The sequence below is a fragment of the Triturus cristatus genome, chromosome 9, assembly GCF_964204655.1.
Source record: "Triturus cristatus chromosome 9, aTriCri1.1, whole genome shotgun sequence".
Taxonomy (NCBI): Eukaryota; Metazoa; Chordata; class Amphibia; order Caudata; family Salamandridae; genus Triturus; species Triturus cristatus.
This window is the reverse complement of record NC_140592.1, coordinates 488,103,989-488,121,313: the sequence shown is the minus strand read 5'-3', so window position 1 is coordinate 488,121,313 and position 17,325 is coordinate 488,103,989. Positions and strand designations below refer to the sequence as shown.

At 42.6% G+C, this 17,325-nt stretch overlaps 1 protein-coding gene across 1 annotated transcript in view; it reads left to right on the top strand.

Moving 5' to 3' along the window:
* The window catches only part of CDCA5 (cell division cycle associated 5), a 138,815-nt gene extending 128,298 nt beyond the window's left edge, over nucleotides 1-10,517 (top strand). Inside the window, exon 7 of the mRNA XM_085625457.1 lies at nucleotides 6,906-10,517. Coding sequence (XP_085481583.1) covers nucleotides 6,906-6,986 — 81 coding nt within the window. The 3' untranslated portion in view covers nucleotides 6,987-10,517. The remainder of the gene's footprint in view (nucleotides 1-6,905) is intronic.
* Nucleotides 10,518-17,325: the final 6,808 nt, after the last annotated feature.

The window sequence follows — 17,325 nt, the reverse complement described above, 5'->3', positions numbered from 1 at the left end:
TGACTTGTCCACTTTTTCAATTTGTCCAGTTGGCGTTTCTGTGTCTTCTTGTAAATCTTCTTCTTCTTCTATATAAATTGATTCATACCATTTGTTATTCCTTTTCAAATACAAATTTGCTCTTTGTACTTTCCGTACATCTACCAGCTCCTGCCAAATCTTCTTATTCTTTGTAGGTACACCATTAACCAGAATAACTAATGGTTCAGTTTCCAAAGTATCCGCATCAATAGTTTCCATATTTTTTTTCAAATCCAAGGGCAAATACACCACTCTACCTTTTAAACCTCTCAGTAAATCAGAAGGAGGTAATTTACCAGTTTTGGGCTCCATACGTACTATGGTCTGGAACGGATGAACACATTGAATAAGTATAGACTCATATGTATTTAATTCAGAAAGTTCAGCAGGAATAGCATCCAATTCTAAATTATTATGTACAGCTCTGGTCGGCATTCTATTTTCCTCTAACTTGTTGTAACAGTATTTACAAATACGCTGATCTTCACCCAATTCAAAACTATTTTCTAGAAATATATATGTGGCAAAATCTTTCCACTTATAATTATCTTCATTTTCACTCTTTCTGTAGAGATCAACATTCCTAGTTTGTTTTCTATAATGAGTTCTGCGGCAACAAATACAAGTAATATTTGGTCTTTCATTAGAGATTTTTTCAAATTTTGTTATGTGATCATTAAATGTCTTACTTACAGAGGGTTCTACATTGTCTTCCACTTCTTCCTCATTTACTGTGTCCTTTTCTGCACTGTTTTGTTCAGGACCAAAGTAACAAAACTGAATTTCATCAACAACCTTCTCTACATCTGATACCGATCCACAGACCAGAGCCCTATTCAATTCAGCTAACTTTATTGCTGGACTTTTAGCAAAATACAACCGTCTCACAAACTTTCTCATTTCAGTATGATGAACAGCCAGCATCCTAAAATGATGGAAAACACTATTACACACTTTTCTAGATAGACAAGCCAGAGAATGACCCTGCAAACCAGTATTCTCTCTCACTCTGCATGGATCTAGACTTTGAAGCACCTTAATCTTCTGTTTTACACTTTTTTTTACTATATTCTCTTAGAAACTCACGAAATTTATCAATAGATTCCTGACGCACAGTGCAAATACTACTACAATTCCAAGTGTACACTGGGGCTTTAGGACGTCTCCCCATAGCCTCATCCGCCATCACTTGTACCTCATCTCTTGGAACCATTATCTCCTTCTCCATTATGCAACCATTTTTCACTTCATAAGCACGACCTCTGGTGTCAACTGCATGCAGCAAACTATTACTTTGAAAATAACTCTCTTCATTAAAAAAAGATTCACTACTTGAACTATGCATCCATTTTCCTAAAAACACTTTACAAAAGTTTGTTCTGTTCACTACTCTTTTCCTTTTGCTTTGTGATTTCAGTACATTAACCATTTTATCTAATGTACGCATCCTATTCAAAATTAAAATGAATAGTTTCCTTTTTAATTCTAATGCCTTTGCTGCAATGGCTTCAATTTCTTTTTTTCTCTTGTAATATTTTGCCTTTTGCTTATATTTCTTCACATCCTTTATCAAATTGGACATAACTCTTCTCTGAAACATTTTTCTACGTATCTCTTTAAACGCTGTTTTTCTGTTTAAGTTAATCTTTATTGTTGCAGAAGGTATATTTGCATTAACTAAATTCTCAATTTTTTCCTGTTTTTTTCTATTGAAAACATTCTTTCCAGTACAGACATTTTGTACATTTTTCCTTTTTTTGAAGATGTTCTTTAAAAAATCTTTTGTCTGCTTACCAGAAGATTTGTTCTTTTTCCCAACATGAGCATCTCCAACTAACTTAGGTCCTCCAGTTGTCTTCAAATATAGGTTTTTTTTGTGGTCTTTCTTTAGTCTGGATTTTGTAGGCATCTTAAATTTTGTTCACTGCTCTTCAGCAATACCTGAAAAAAACTAAAAAAAAATTCCTTTATTTTATTTAAATATATTACTACATTTTTTATGATCTTTTCAAATCTTAAAATACTATAAACCCCTTTCCTATAAATGAAAATCACAATAACACCTTCACAAATTAAATATCTAAAAACAATTCCTGTATGCACACAGAGTCATGCTTTGAAATTAGGCAGAAAACGAAATTTCTTTGCCAATTGCAAAGCATACTTTCTACTACTTTTTTGGCAAGTGATAAGTACTTTTACAGTCTGACACATTTTGAATCCACTTTTCAGATTCTGAAAACAGCACATGTCCAAACAGCTTTTTCAGACCAGCAACATGTGTAACCTGGGTGACTGACTACACTCCAGCAAGGGCAACCAGCCTTACTGATGCTGAATGTATTTGCATTACTGACTGAAACCTCAAACCCCACTCGGTTGTCATTACTATGCATGATTCCACAGGATAAGCAGCTGGCTGTGTGCTAAGAGTCTGCTTCTGCACAAAAAAATGGCTCCCCCTTTACATCTAATGCAAATGTAAATTCACCAAAGCAATACGCAATAAATCTCTGCCTGTAATTCCTATTTGCACACAGTCATGTTTTCATATTAGTCACAAAACGAAATTTCTTTGCCAATTTGAAAGCACACTTACTACTCTTTTTGTTGGCAAGTGATAAGTACTTTTACAGACTGACACATTTTGAATCCACTTTTCAGATTCTTAAAAAAGCACATGTCCAAACTGCTTTTTCAGACCAACACCATGTGTAACCTGGGTGACTGACTACACTCCAGCAAGGGCAACCAGCCTTAGTGATGCTGAATGTATTTGCATTACTGACTGAAACCTCAAACCCCACTCGGTTGTGAATACTGTGCATGATTCTACAGGATAAGCAGCTGGGTGTGTGCTAAGAGTCTGCTTCTGCACAAAAAAATACCTCCCCCTTTCCATCTAATGCAAATGTAAAATCACCAGAGCAATACCAAACAGCTTTCTGAGACCAACAACATGTGTAACCTGGGTGACTCACTACACTCCAGCAAGGGCAACCAGCCTCACTGATGCTGAATGTATTTGCATTACTGAGTGCAACCTCAAACCCTTAAAGTATTCCTTATTTTTACCAGTACACCTTAATTTTTCGTGAAAACATAGTCCATATTATTTTACATGTTCCTCACATTTAAATTTCTCCCAAAACAGAAAATAATAAACACAACTTCAACAAAAGGAATTCCAATTCTATTATTCATTTCTTAATTTACCATATACATCCCCTCTCAAACTCTAAACTCACCTTTAAAATTAGTTAATTGTAAAAGAAATGTGGCACTCAAACAGCAGATTATCAGAGCCAGGATCTCTGTTCTGTACACCTCTCTCCTCTCAGCAGAACCAGATAATGGCAAACTTTCCCTCTCTTTTTCCACACATATACATGTTAATTTCAAATCTCAGTGCTTCCCCCTTTTTTTCAAATGTAATCACACATTTCTATTGGTTGAAAACCAACCCTTTTCCAAAAGTACCCTTCCCCCAACTTGACTTCTGCCTAGTACCCTTCCCCCAACTTGACTTCTGCCTGCTACCATAGCAACAGCTCATGGAACACTGCTGTGTGGAGTTAGGTCAGAAGTTCGCCACACAATGTTTCATTTCCAAAGAGCAGGAGTGCTTGACTTTTCAAACCTAACAGCAAATCCATAGTACTGTTCTTTGGTAACACATTTTTCTGTACCAATACAAAACATGCTTCTATAAATTTACACATACAGCCTAGTTTTTATTCTAGAATGGTATGAAACAGCCAATCAGTTCTTTTTTTTATAAAAAAAATATGTATGCCTCCATTTCCAAACTGTCTTTCATTTCTTTTTACCATTCTACTGAATTACACCTCCTGAGTGCATCCAGTTCTCCTTTGAAGATGTTCACAGTGTGGATTGTAGGGCACAGCTATGTCTTCTGGAGTGAAAGGTATGCAGAGAAAACAGATATGGTGAGAGACCTTGCTTTTCCAAATGTAGACATTAAATGGATTGGTCAGAGAGGGTAAAAGTGGCACCAATTGATGCCATTGGTGAAATCCTTCATGCAAATACAACACCCTGGCCTCATAATAGTGCACTGTGGTGGCAATGACCTAGGCACTTTGACTGGGGTAGGTCTGGAAATGCTTATGAAGGAGACCTTTGCATAACTGTTTTCACTTTTCCCTAAAACTGCCTTTGTGTTTTCTAACATATGCCAAAGGCAAAAATGGAACTGGTCCAATCATTTTTGTCCACAGATTGACAAAGCAAGAAAGCACGTCAACAAATCTGTTTCTGCTTTCCTCCGTGACTATGGTATGGGTTCCATTTACCACAACAACTTGCGTTACGACATGCAAGACATTTATAGAGGAGATGGTGTACACTTCACTGATGAAGGGAACAGAGTCTTCCTCTTGAACCTTAGACTCTGCATCGGTACTTACTTGTAGGTACCAATAAAAAATCACTTCATAAACACAACGGCTCTTTTTAGAGCCCCCTAATATCTAAACACTTAAATCTGCATTTCATTTCTTTTTTTTTTTTTTTTTTACCGTACGCGTACGGTGAGCTTACCGTACGCGTACCCCGCGATTTTTTTTAAAATCAATAAATATTTTCTTTGTACTTTTCTGTCCTTCTTTGACCCCCTTACAAATGTTAGGGGGTCTGTAACTCTCTTCCTTGCCCCCTTTTCAAGTTATCACCCTTTTTTTTCTGAGTGAAATACACAAAATGGCGGCCGCCGCTTCCTGGTTTCGACCGATTCGAATATTTACTAAGATCTAAGAGCCAATCAGAATCGCGCTCGCGCACGTCACCGTACGCGTACGGTAAGCGCACCGTAAGCGCACCGTAAGCTGGCTCAGATATATATATATATATTGATTTAAAGGCTATTTTCTCAGAATCTACTGAACAGATTTACACCAAACCTGCAAAAGGCACTTCCTTGACCTGAGGACTACCTCTCTGCCAAATTTCAAGTAATTCTGTTCAGCCGTTCGGGCTGTAGCTGTGTCTAAAGGTCCTATGGAAAAATGCGTTTTGGGACCCCCCTTTTATCTCAGCCCCCGCTTGACTAATCCCCCCGAGACTTTCAGGGTAGGAGCGGAGCGCCCCACCTATTTTGAAAATTTTGCGAGGATTCGTCGACCGGCGCCAAAGTTATTCCAAATAGAATGTTGCGGATTTCCTATGGAAACAGGGTCCTAACTATAACTACCTACTGGCGACCGCCAGTAGGTAATATATATATGCAATCTAGGTTTCTTACGGTAATATGGGCTTGTTACGGTACAACATACACATGCTGTTCTGTTGGATTTGTTCTTAATGATTGTCAATTTGCATAAGTGGTTAAACAATCCATGTTTGCATACGAAATTAATTATTCACAAACACTAGCCTGTAAATTGATTGTGCCTGTAGAGTACATATTGCTTTGAGATAACTCGTAGCCTTTCTTTCAGCAGTATAACTCTTTATGGTGCTTGGTGAATGAAAAAAGTGTTCTTGCAGTGCATAGAGGCATGTGGATATGTGTACAGTAAAAACAACTATTTGTCGCTTTTGAATATCCTCTGACTGTGCCACACATTGTCAAAAAGATTCTTTCAAGTTGAGCCGGTAGAACGCTCTATAGAGCGTCTTTCCACACTGGGTGAATTAGTGCAAGCCATAATGCAAGAGCTGAAATCGGTATGCATTTCTTCTTATGTTCGCATAACAGACTAACATCTGTTGAAATTGTCCCTCACTTGCTACCCTGGCATTGTGGATCACTAACACGTCCCGCTCTCATTTCAACCTCTCTGGGTGGTTTTCGGGTTGGTCCAGGATTGCTGCGTAGTTTTAGGTTGCAGTATTTCTGTAATATGTTCCGACAGTCTTGTTTGTTTTTCATTATTATTTCCACAGGTTTTTGTATTTTCTGGTATTTCTTCTGCTCTCTCCTTCAAGGATTCTGTTCCCCATGGTTTCCCCTGTCTTTTTGCCTCTACCTCCTGTATTTTTGACTGTGTGCTGGATTTCGTTTTGCTGGTTTAGGTACTCTGGTCACTTTGCCACTGCTGATCAGTGGCAAGTACAATTGCTCCCTCTCTAAATAGCAATTCTGATCGGTTCTCCATGATTGCCATATTTGGTTTGCTGGTAAGTCACTAATGAAGGGCAGGTTCTTGGAAGCTCAGGATTTATTGATCATCCACCCAGCCCTACACTGAAGCTGAGAGTGGTGTACCTGGAGAGGTGGACTTGGGGCCCCTGTGCTTTCCTGGATTTTCTGTTGGCCAAATACGGTTGGGACCGGGGGAAATCAAGGCGGACAGTGTGCGACTTGACACAAGGGACACTGAGCTGCTGCCTGACTGGGGGTCAGGGTGGGCATATGCTGTGGCTTCTAGGCTGCAACGACCTGTATGGATGTGGGTATTTATAGTGGGTGAACTTAGCTGGTGGTTGGGGGCAACGGAACACTATAAGATCTGGTTTTAGAGGTTCACATCACATGTTTAAGAAGAAAGGAGACTGTTGCCAAAGAATGCAAGCAGCATTCAGACATTGGTAAGAACCATGTCATTAGAATCAGCTGTCTGGTGTTCTTTTAGTGAATTTGTTGATTCTAGGTCCCTGCATGGATGGTATTCGCTGACCAGATACATTTTCCAGAAGAGAGGTGGTGTACGAAAATATTCCCTGCTGTAAAAGAAGTGTTTGTTCTAGAGTTGGATGTTTGTTGCAAAACACATGGACCTTACCAGAAAGCTAAACAATAAGATGACTCCCTTCTGTGTCATGACCTTGAAACAAAATTGGAAACCATTTTCTTGCAGATTTGCCACTAGAAATAAGCGCTCAAGACTGTTTTTTTTTTTAATGTCTTTATCTTGTTACAGAAATCTGACCTGGATCAGTGGGCGGCGCAGATGAACGCACAGTTTGAAGAAGCGGAGAAGTTTGACCTTCTGGTGGAATGAGTGATTGGCCATAGTTTACTGGCTCTCAGCTCTTGGAACTGCGAATGGCCATCAACGCTCATAAACTCTTGTAGGAGGTCGCTTGTAAATATGTACCCGATGAACATTCACTAACTAACTTATGGAACTGGGCCTGTCTGTCTCTTTCGCCATCATTTATTTGTCTTGCAGGATCTGGCTTTGGAAGATTACTCCAGGCTCTGTTTTTTTTTTGCTATTTGTGTAGTCTTTGGCGACCTTGATGTTGCTTGCCTCTTGTGACCTGTTGGAGAGTGCTTACTGCCGTCTGTGAACCATAATGCTTTTTCAAACGAGGTTCCAATGGTATCCTCAGTTATTGGACAGGAAATGCTGAACGGTTTAATACGGAAGCAGTGATAGGAACTGTCATAATTTAAGCTGCTGAAATGATCGGCTGTACTAGGCTTCGGATCTGAGTTTTTGGTGGAGTTTCTTAATCGAATTAAAGTGCACCATTTTAGGGGGCGAGGCTGGTTCATACGAAGCTGGCTCGAGACTTGTATGGAAACTCAAAGGGCATGACACATTTTAAAGGCAGTGAAATGTCCTAAATGCTGTGTTCTTGTAATGTAAGTTTGAAAACCCCAATGATGGCTGATTTCTCTTTGTGAGATCTGCATTTGTTGACCAAGTTGTTTTTAAAAAAAAAAAAAAATTGAGAGGGTATTCAGTATAAGTAGTTCTGGCCTCAACACGTTGACCATGTTCACTAACATCAGATGTGAGGAGACCCACTAAAGCATTGTCTCTAAAGCAGGTAGTAGGAAGTGAATTCCCTCAGTGTGGTGAAAGGAAGCATAGACACTGTGGCTAATGTGTGCGGTCCCAAGGATGGAGGTCTGTGGTGGGCACGTCCAGGATGTCCATGCAAGGGGATACCAGGAGGACTTGTAGAGAACTTCTCAACACAGGCTTGTGTCACTGCTTGTCACCGAAAATGAGCAAGATAATGTTCTGAAGATTGTGTTTTGGGATCAAAGCAACTAAGGGGACCAGCTGTAGACCTGAAGATCTTTGCAAGAAGACCTCATAGTGCAGCAGAGTATCTCACGCAGCTAACCTATATCGCAATAATAAAATATCACGACTGCACGGCTCCTTCATAAGGGAGCTGGTGACCAGCCTACCAGGGAGAGAGCATGATTGCTGGAAGCCTAACTATGCTAATAGAGTAAATGACTGATGTGTTCGCTTTACTTTTCTGTGAAATAGATGTATTTTTGTGCTTTTACAGTACCACCGCCCTCTTCTAAACTGACTCGCTTCCCACCACTCAAGTTGATTGAATACACTCGACGATCAGTGCGTGTTTAAAAGGGCCTATGTTGTAAATGGAGTAAAACATACGAGCCTATCAAGTGCACTTGTCTAGATACTTGTGTTCAGATGCTTTAAGAAGGCCAGACCAGGAGCTGCACTGGAATGTCTCGGGGATATGACGAACTTCACGAGAGTCTGGTTTGCAGCAGCCTGTTTGTTGGGTGCTATCGTTTTGATCTGAAATCGTATTTTTCTTTGTTCCAGGTGTTTAACAGTTGCTTCCTTTGCAGTATAATAACGAGGCCTGTAAGCTCCTCAACCCCCTCAAGTTAGTTTCTGTACCCATTACTGGATTTTCTTTATTTTAAGTTTCTGCAAACACAAAAAACAAGTGTTTCTGTTTTTAAGTAGCAAAACAGAATGTGTACCTCAGGGACTGTGGAAGTGAGGACTCTTGCATTACATAGTGATGGCACATGAGGCTGGGGGTGTACACACCCAAGTGCAGCCCAAAGGACCTCCTGTCAAATTGGTGGAAAATTAGAAAATGGTGTAGTGTAAACAATAACTGTTTTTCACAAAATCCACTGAAAAACAATGGAGGGCATGAAACTCCGAACTTTCTAATGGAACATTCTGCTTAGAATGAATTTCCTGTACATATATATCTGACTTGAGGACACACCTAGGCCAGTTATTCGTGCAGGAGCAATTTAACATTCCTGTCTTTTCTGAAGAGGACTGGCCTGTAGAGAAACGGGAAGGTTCCCAAGTGAATGGGTGCTTTTACAAAGCCAGTTGTGGGACTGGACTGTAGAGAGATGGGAATGAGCAGGGTCTTTTACAAAGTCTGTCGTGCTGCTGCATGTTCTGTATGTGCAGCTTGGCACATAGATGTTGTCTCCACACTGCTTGCTTTTCAAAGGTGCCACCCTACCCGAGTGCAATCTTCATTTCACTCTGTCCACCAGCCTTGGCGTTTCCACTTTTTTTTGTGTGTTTCAGGTCCTCACAGCGGGTCTGGTTTTCACGTTCTTCGCAGAGCATGTGCATAAAGCCCACACCATGTGAGGAAATACATATTTTACGTAATTGTGTTGAATAACTCGAGAAAGTGCATTCGGATGACCTCTGGTGATGATGTTGGACATTTCCCACAAGAATCGGCTTCAGAGAACTAACCATGCGGTTCCTTGTGCAAAAACCCTTACAGTTGGTTGGGACAACATTTATTGTGTTCTGTTTTGCAGGATGTTCACGTAGATGTTGCGCTGGTGTTTTCTGTAGGTTGCATGTTTCCTCTTTCCTCTTTCATCTGTAATACCCGTAATCGGTTTTCTGCGTTGCTTTATAAAATGTTTTCTTCCTCTCTCGGAAGATGTGCTTTATGCAGCTTTCAGGACCGCCTCAAAAGCGCGGGGAGGAAGCACATATTCCCTCTTCCCACATGGGTTCACTTGCTGCTGACTACATCATAGTCGGCCTTTAACCGCAGAATCCAAGTGTTTGTATAAGAAACTGTGTGGTAACAGGCCCCACGCCAGGGGTGTCTGCTTTCTTTGGCTTTGTCAAGTCAAAGCTGCCAGGAGTCGTGAGTACCCTAACGCTGGTGAAGCAGTAGTGCTGGGTCTGTGGCCTTAATCCCATAACTCATCGCTCATAAATTTATAGACCATTAAAATCTAGTGCCTACCACTTCACCTGTTGAAACTATACGAAGTAATGAAGTCCTTGGATACATGTATGGGTGGGCAAAGTTGCCACAAATTATTTTACTCTCGCGAAATGAGTGTTATTTTTACAACAGATTCCATCAAATGAACTTTGCGATATATTGAGTGACATTTGAACAAGAGTGCAAAACTTGCTTGTTAAATATCTGCATAAGACTGCTTTGAGAAGAAAAGATCTCTTGAACGTCGTTGATATGAGTTTTATAGTTACTGCAAGACGTTTTCTTCTTGAACCAGGGTTCCACAGGATACAATTCATGTATGGTCACATGAATTTTGTGATATTTTGCCTGGAACTAGTTATAGCCGTCAGTCTTAATAAAAAAATCACAAAAGTGTGTGACTATTTTCCATATTTTATTTAACCCAGTACTAACTTTCATTAATAAATAAGTGATCTAATTTCATTAGCAAAAGTAAACTAACTTTAAATCCTTTTCTTTTTTTAAAGCATCGACTGCATACGTTATTGGCTTACTGGTTGCCCTTCAGATATGAGTAAAAACATTTAGAACAACGAACCCTGTTTAGTTTTTTTCTTAACATATTAGCGGACATGCCTAATTGGAGAGTTCTAACGTTTTTACACATTCACCACTTGGAGGACTAGCAACTGCATTTCCTAATCAAGTGTCATTGTATGAATAATCATAGCATGAAATACTAGTAATACTCATGGATTATTAATCGCACAATGTGTTGAGGTCTGTATTATCACAACTGGATCTCTATCTTGTAACGAAGAACAAAACTGAAAATGAGTCTTGAATGAGTGTGGGAACTAAGGAAATAATATAAGGGATAATGTCTCCCCTGCCATACATTATAAGGATATTGCAAGCCTCTGAGGAGCTCCATAACCATATAGAGGAACGAGGCCGAAGGCTGAGTTCATTTTTAAGGTTAAGGAACTCTGAGGTGACTTGCAATGTCCTTATCCTGGTCGCCAGAGGGTACTTAATCCCATATAATACATGGTCACACCATCACCTTTCCCACAAACAGCTTAAAACCTTTGAGCATATTTGTTAAATATTCACGCAATGCAACCCAGCAGGCCACTTTGCTGCGTTTAGGCGAGAGAGAAGGAATATGCTGTATTTAACATTATACGGCGCAGTCCTGCTCTCTGTCTGCACTGGTGCACAAACTGTGCCTAGCTCCAACGCAGGCGTGCTTGCACTATAGTGCAAGGGTGCCTGCGTAGTAAGCATGATTGTTTTTGTGCTGGAAGGGATACCTTCCTGCACAAAAACAATCCTCCTAGCCGTTTTCTGTTTCTATGTGTGCTGCAGAATGCAGTGCACACATAAAGAGGATAAAACTAGGAAAATTAATCATATTTTTCCTTAGTATACCTCCCCTGGGGAGGTGAAGTATTTTGCTACGAACAGTACCAGGTCTGCCACCAATGATAAATCTAGGAATGTGACAAAATCCATCAGTGGGTGTATGGGACCACCCATGGAATGCCTCCCTGGGGCAGAGTAAACGCAAGGCAGTGACTTGCGCTGCCTTGCATTACCTCACACCATGCCACATAGGGCCACACAAGGCAAACCTTGCGTTGCTTGGTAAATCTCATTCTAGGTTTTGCGCCCCCTGTAATGACGAAAGGACAATGAAAAACTATGATATATATGCCCCTTGGTGAATAGCTCTTTCATATGAAAGAGCAAGCATGTGTGTAAACCTGAAGACTAATAAAAATAAAACTTGTAGTGCAAAATTGAACTCGAAAAATAGTTAAATATTTGTGGCAAACCGATATTAGAAACCCTTCAATACAAGTCAGTTTAAAAAAATAAAAATAAAGCTGCAGTAGCTTGGAATGTGTGAAAACATGCAGTTGGAGTCTAGCTTTTCTCTGTTTAAGGAATAAATGCACATATTCTCCCTGCTTGTAATTGTAAACTTAGAATGGAGCAGAAGAAAGAAAAGCAACATTTCAATTATGTTTTGTGACCTGACCTGCCTCTCACCTCTGCTGCTGGCTCAGGCAGCAGGCATTGTGCTGTCAGAACTGAGTGTAATAATTTATAGTAGAGTTCTGAGGTCTGTATAATCAGCGACTTGGGTGAGTCATAAGTCACCCATTATAAAAAAATAAAAAAGAATAGTGTGCCGGTTATACAGGGATTACAGAATCCCATGTATTATGTAAAAATATATAAATACATCATAATGACAGTGAAATAAATGTGGCCCGATAATGTTACATAGGGCAATAGCACGAAAAACCACATTTATTACTACAGTGCAAATATCCAATACCACAACAGGGTGAAATTCACATCATAACAACTGTTTACTGCCACACAAGTTGTTACTTTACACGTGGAACAAGTCTCCCAATAGTCATGAGATCTCATTAATTTGATTTTACATTGGTGCACAAATGTAAACCCTTGCATCCTGGTTAAACATGCACATGAAAAATGCCAGGGGGGAGCATATCTGTAGAGGGCTCAATAATAGTATGAATAGCATATTACGAATCACACACATGAAAATATACTTTTCGTTACAATAATCTTTTAATGCTTATGTTATTCTTATGGTTGAGCGCACATGATCTGTAAATCATTTGTAGTGAAACCGGTTCAACATATGGAAACAATTCAGGAGCGGAGTAGTGTTAACTTAGTTTGCGTTTGATTTTGGGTACTGGGGGAATCGACCAAGAACTCTCCAGCCATTTAGGCAACTATATACTTACTATTGTTTACACGGATTGGGCAGTTAATTTGGTATGTCGGTGCAGCGGGAGACAAAGTGTTTGCCCAATTTAGCACCTCTAGAAACCACATAGGAAAGCTGATGCCGCCTTAATCCGCCCTTCTAAGAATTTGACAAACCGCATATTGTGAGATAGTGTAAGCATGATATCCAATCACACGTTTGGCCATTCATGCTGTCAAAGATCGGTAGTCAGCAGTCTAGTGGCTTAACAGTGTCCCCCTCATCTAATCATTGCGCAAGAGGATCAAGAAGCAGGCTCCCACATAAGCATGAAACGGACTACCTCACACCCAGGTTCTAAAGAAATACAGCATCCTTTCCAAGGACAAAACCGAAAAGAACCATCAGAGGAGGACTGGGCTGGGACCCCAATTTAACATTTGAGAAAAGCGCCCCAGAAAATCGAACAGTGATAGACTGCTTGAGGGATTTTTTTTCTCAGCTGCTTGAAGGATTCCAGGTAGAGTGAGGCCCTCTGTCTCCTCCTCTCAGAACGCACTCTCTCAATCCTACACTACAGGGGAGTACATTCAGTTCTAAAGTCAGCAAAGATAAATCCATTTTTATGCGCTGATCACCTAGGTCTATACCAGGTTCCTGAATTCCACTTGAACAGCAGGGGTGGAATTCAGGCACCTGCGGGGCAGGGAGCCCCCCTCGTTCAGCCCAAGACCTATGAATATGTGTGCCATATGAGAGTCTCATTGGCCCCTTGCTTCATCCTGCAAGGGGGTGCACCATTTAGTGTTATGCCGGTGCTGAATAGGCTTTCACTGTATCAAGGAGTTAATACCTACAACAGATGAGAGGTGGAAAGAAAGAACCAAGGGCGTGAAAAGGTAGACGCAGGAGAGCAGGAATTATTGAGATGCACTGTGAATAGAATGACCTTCCCCAAAGGCTTGTAGCTCAAGAAGTAATGGAGTGGTAGTAGAGTTTTGATCACCACTCGCAGGTGCCACGTAAAGTCGGGAAAGGGAAGAATACAAGAACCATGGCTGGCAACAAAGACTGATTTGGCTAGAGTAGGAAGAATTGGATCTTGCACTGAGAAATTGTGCAAGAGTTAATCTGGGCACGAAAGTTACTGTTTTTGTCCGTGCTGTGGAATGTCTTGCAGGTTTAGATGCGTATGAATATGTGGTATGCACAAAGATATAGAAATGTTATTCGCTTGTGAGGGCTGCTCTTCACTGGTAAAGCTGCACAGATTCTCTACCTTTACATGCATGTGTGCGTGACTTTAAGTTGTTTTGTGAACCCAGATATCCTTTTAGCTGCAACTTGCAACCAGCATTAAGTAGAATTGTGAATTATGACTCTTAAAGTCCACATACTTAATATAGAAAGTGTTTCTGCTTTCTTCAAAGTCCTCGCCTCGTTCCTTAGTGCAGCAGGGTCAGTCCTGGTCCTTCTGGGGATCACTTCTGCAGTGCAAAACAAGTCATAAGCCTCATTGCATGAGTAGCTTCACCTGTATACCCACAACTAACTATTAAAACCTGTTAAATGGTAGCGGCAGTTTCAGTCGATAACCTTCCAAGTATTTGCCCGGCGATAATCGCCCCTCATACCACTCGATAATTTACCAATAAAAGAGGCAGGCGCCGGAGACTGGAAGGCAGGAAACAAGGTTTTATTCCGTCGGAGCAGAACACATCAGATCAGACAGCAAGGTATCGTCACGAGGTGCTCTAACTGCATCTCTGAGACCTGGTCTCTTATACACTGGTTTATTGCTTTATTACACATAGTACATTCTTGAGATTCTTTTGAAGTACGGGGGAATATCCCCTGGAGCCCCGGTTCAGATCCGATCCCACACATAGATACAGTAGAAGTTCCCACCCCACCCACAGTAGGAGATGGCTATTGCGCAGCAGGGTATTCCGTCAATTCCCGGGGGTGTGTGTGACCGGTCGGGTCTCAGGGGGTAGGGGCTTTGATCTACTGTAATCCCTTTGATGTGGGGTGTTTCCCTTACAGTAGGGGCAATAAACTGCATCCGCAGGGCTAGGTGATGGCCTGGGACCAGTTCGGTCAATGGGGCGCAGAGGAAGGGGGTTATCAAAGGAGAGGCATGACCATGTATGGGTTTGTCGGTCGGAAGTGGCTCCGTAGCAGGGTCGCGCAGAAGGAGAGGGTTTATGGCCTGTATGAGAGAGCGGGGGTGGCCAGCGCGCGGGGGATGCTCGCAGCGCCAAGGGGACCGCGCTGACGATTGACAATGAGTGGGGAGAGAGTGGGGTGCCTAAAATGGCGGCCGTGCATTCGCTGTGCGTGACGCTGGGGAGAGGCAAGATGGCGCAGATGATGTTCAGTTTGCACGCTAAATTTCCACAGTCCTCCCTTTTAACATATCTCGCCAGCTTGCCTAGTTCGGATCTATCCCCATAATACCCCGTACCTCCACCTCGTTCAGAGCTTTCATCCGCTCGGTTTCAAAGTCCAAAGTCTTAGGGCAGATGCAGTTCATAAAAAGCGAACATAAAGGTGGCAGACACTGAATCCCCAAGCAACATCCACATAGTATCACAATTGGTATCAGGATAAATGAAAACAGCCTCCATCCCCAACCTTTAATAGTGTCCCAAAACCAACTCCCCAGCGACCATTCTTCTTGTTCTTGATGGACCTCTGCGGACAGTCTGTGGAGGTGTTCAATTGCTTTGTAGACTGAGGGTGAGTTATCCGGTACGTAGGTACAACAGCTGGACCCAATGATGCGGCATGCTCCTCCACGATCTGCTAGAACCACGTCTAGAACAAGGCGGTTCTGGAGGGCCACCAGGCGGACGGCCTGAAGCTCAGCGGTGTTGTTGGCGAGGGCGCCAGCTGTAATGTTCATTGCCGTTTCGACTGCCTGGGTTAAGTGGCGGATGGCACGGCTGTTTGCCATTGGACCCCAGAGAGGAACAAGGCCTTTGACTGCGTCCATGAACTGTGCTCCGGTGGAGTCGGCTTGAACAATGTCTTTGGCCCGTTTCTGTCGGTGATGGTTTGCTGGAGCCACATACGTCGGAGGAAGGACAAAGGCGATGTAGCAGGTGCCTCCCCAACCTTTCGGAAGCCAGGTGTAGGCCTTAGTACCGCAGATGAAGTACATATTCGGGGAGGCAACAAAGGAGGGTGGGTCAACTGAGTCCAATGTTCGGGTGATGAGGCAGGAGCTGTGGCCCACCAGCTGTGCCCCCAGCCCTTCGAGGCATACAGACCCAGTGATGTTGATGACGGACAGGGCCACTGTTAGGGTGGCGGCCGTTCGTTTCCGGAGGTAAGAGAAGGTGGGTCTGGCTGGATTGTTGAATACTTGCATTTCAACTCGTTCTTTGGCAGGGATGTCCATGTGAAAGGAAGTGTTCGATCTCAGAGGGCAGAAGGGGGCAGAAGTTCTTCCAGTTTTGTTCAGCCAGAACCCATGGTAGAAGTGTGACATGGTTCTGCCGGAAGTGGCATTGTCCTTGTAGCTTTCTTGCAGGAGGATTAGCCAGGCGAGGCAGGAACCATGGACAGAAAAAGGTGAAGGGATGAAAGGGATAGAGTGTCCAGTGGCATGCGGTAGCAGTCCACAGATCCAGCAATTAGTGGCGTTGGTAGCAAGATTGTGTTGGTGGAGCAACTGTACAAAGGAGTTATTCCAGAACTCCTTACGCCTTTCTCGGAGTTGGGGTGAAAGCGAGATCAGATGATGTTCTTTCGTGGTGGTAGGTTGAACGGTGGCCAGTAATGTCTTATGAGCGGGTGTGCTCTCCTCCATGATCCAGAAGGCGACCATGAGGAGAAGGCAAAAGAGAAGGGTAATGAAAAGTGCAATAGTCTTTAAGCTGTGCATTCGGTCAGTCTTTGGGTTTCTGTAGTGGATCTTCGGACGTCCGGTTGCTTCCATCATCTTCATGTTGGGCGCTTCCATCACCTTCAAGAGACTCGGTAGCGGGCAGAACCACAGACTTTGTTTGGTTTCTCTCCTGGTGGCCTTTGGGGTGACTAGGCTACCGCTTTGAGATTTTCACTTAGCTTGTGGTCTGCTTAGCCGAAGTTCTCTCCTTTCGTCGCAAGTTATACCCTTCTTTGGATGGCACAGTGGGATCAGGATATCTTACTAACTCGAGTGTCTCTGTATCTGGGCAGCGGCTCAGGGATGGTCGATCTTTGTCCAGGAGTTCTTCTTGGGCGGTGATGCTGTCCGTGGTTGTCAGGGTCGGTGATACCTTCTTGCAGTGGTGTGCATGCAGCCAATTGCGTTTCCCCTCCACTCGAAGAGCTGTTCGGGTGGTGATCAGGACTTGCAGGGGACCCGTCCACCGGGGCTCCAGACTCTTGGTGCGTTGGAAGTTACGCACTAAGACGAAGTCGCCGGGTTGGATGTCGTGTCCCGGGCCCCTGGAAACATCGGGAATGGCGTGCAGCACCTGCTGATGGATAACAGACAATGTCTTAGTTAGGTTATACAAATAGTCAGACATGAGGACGTCCGGGACGTCGTGGATGGACGATGGTTTTGGTGCAGTCCAAAGGTTCATAGGCCGCCCGAAGACGACCTCGTAGGGGGTTAAGTGGTGTTTGGTGGGGGTGGAACGCATTGA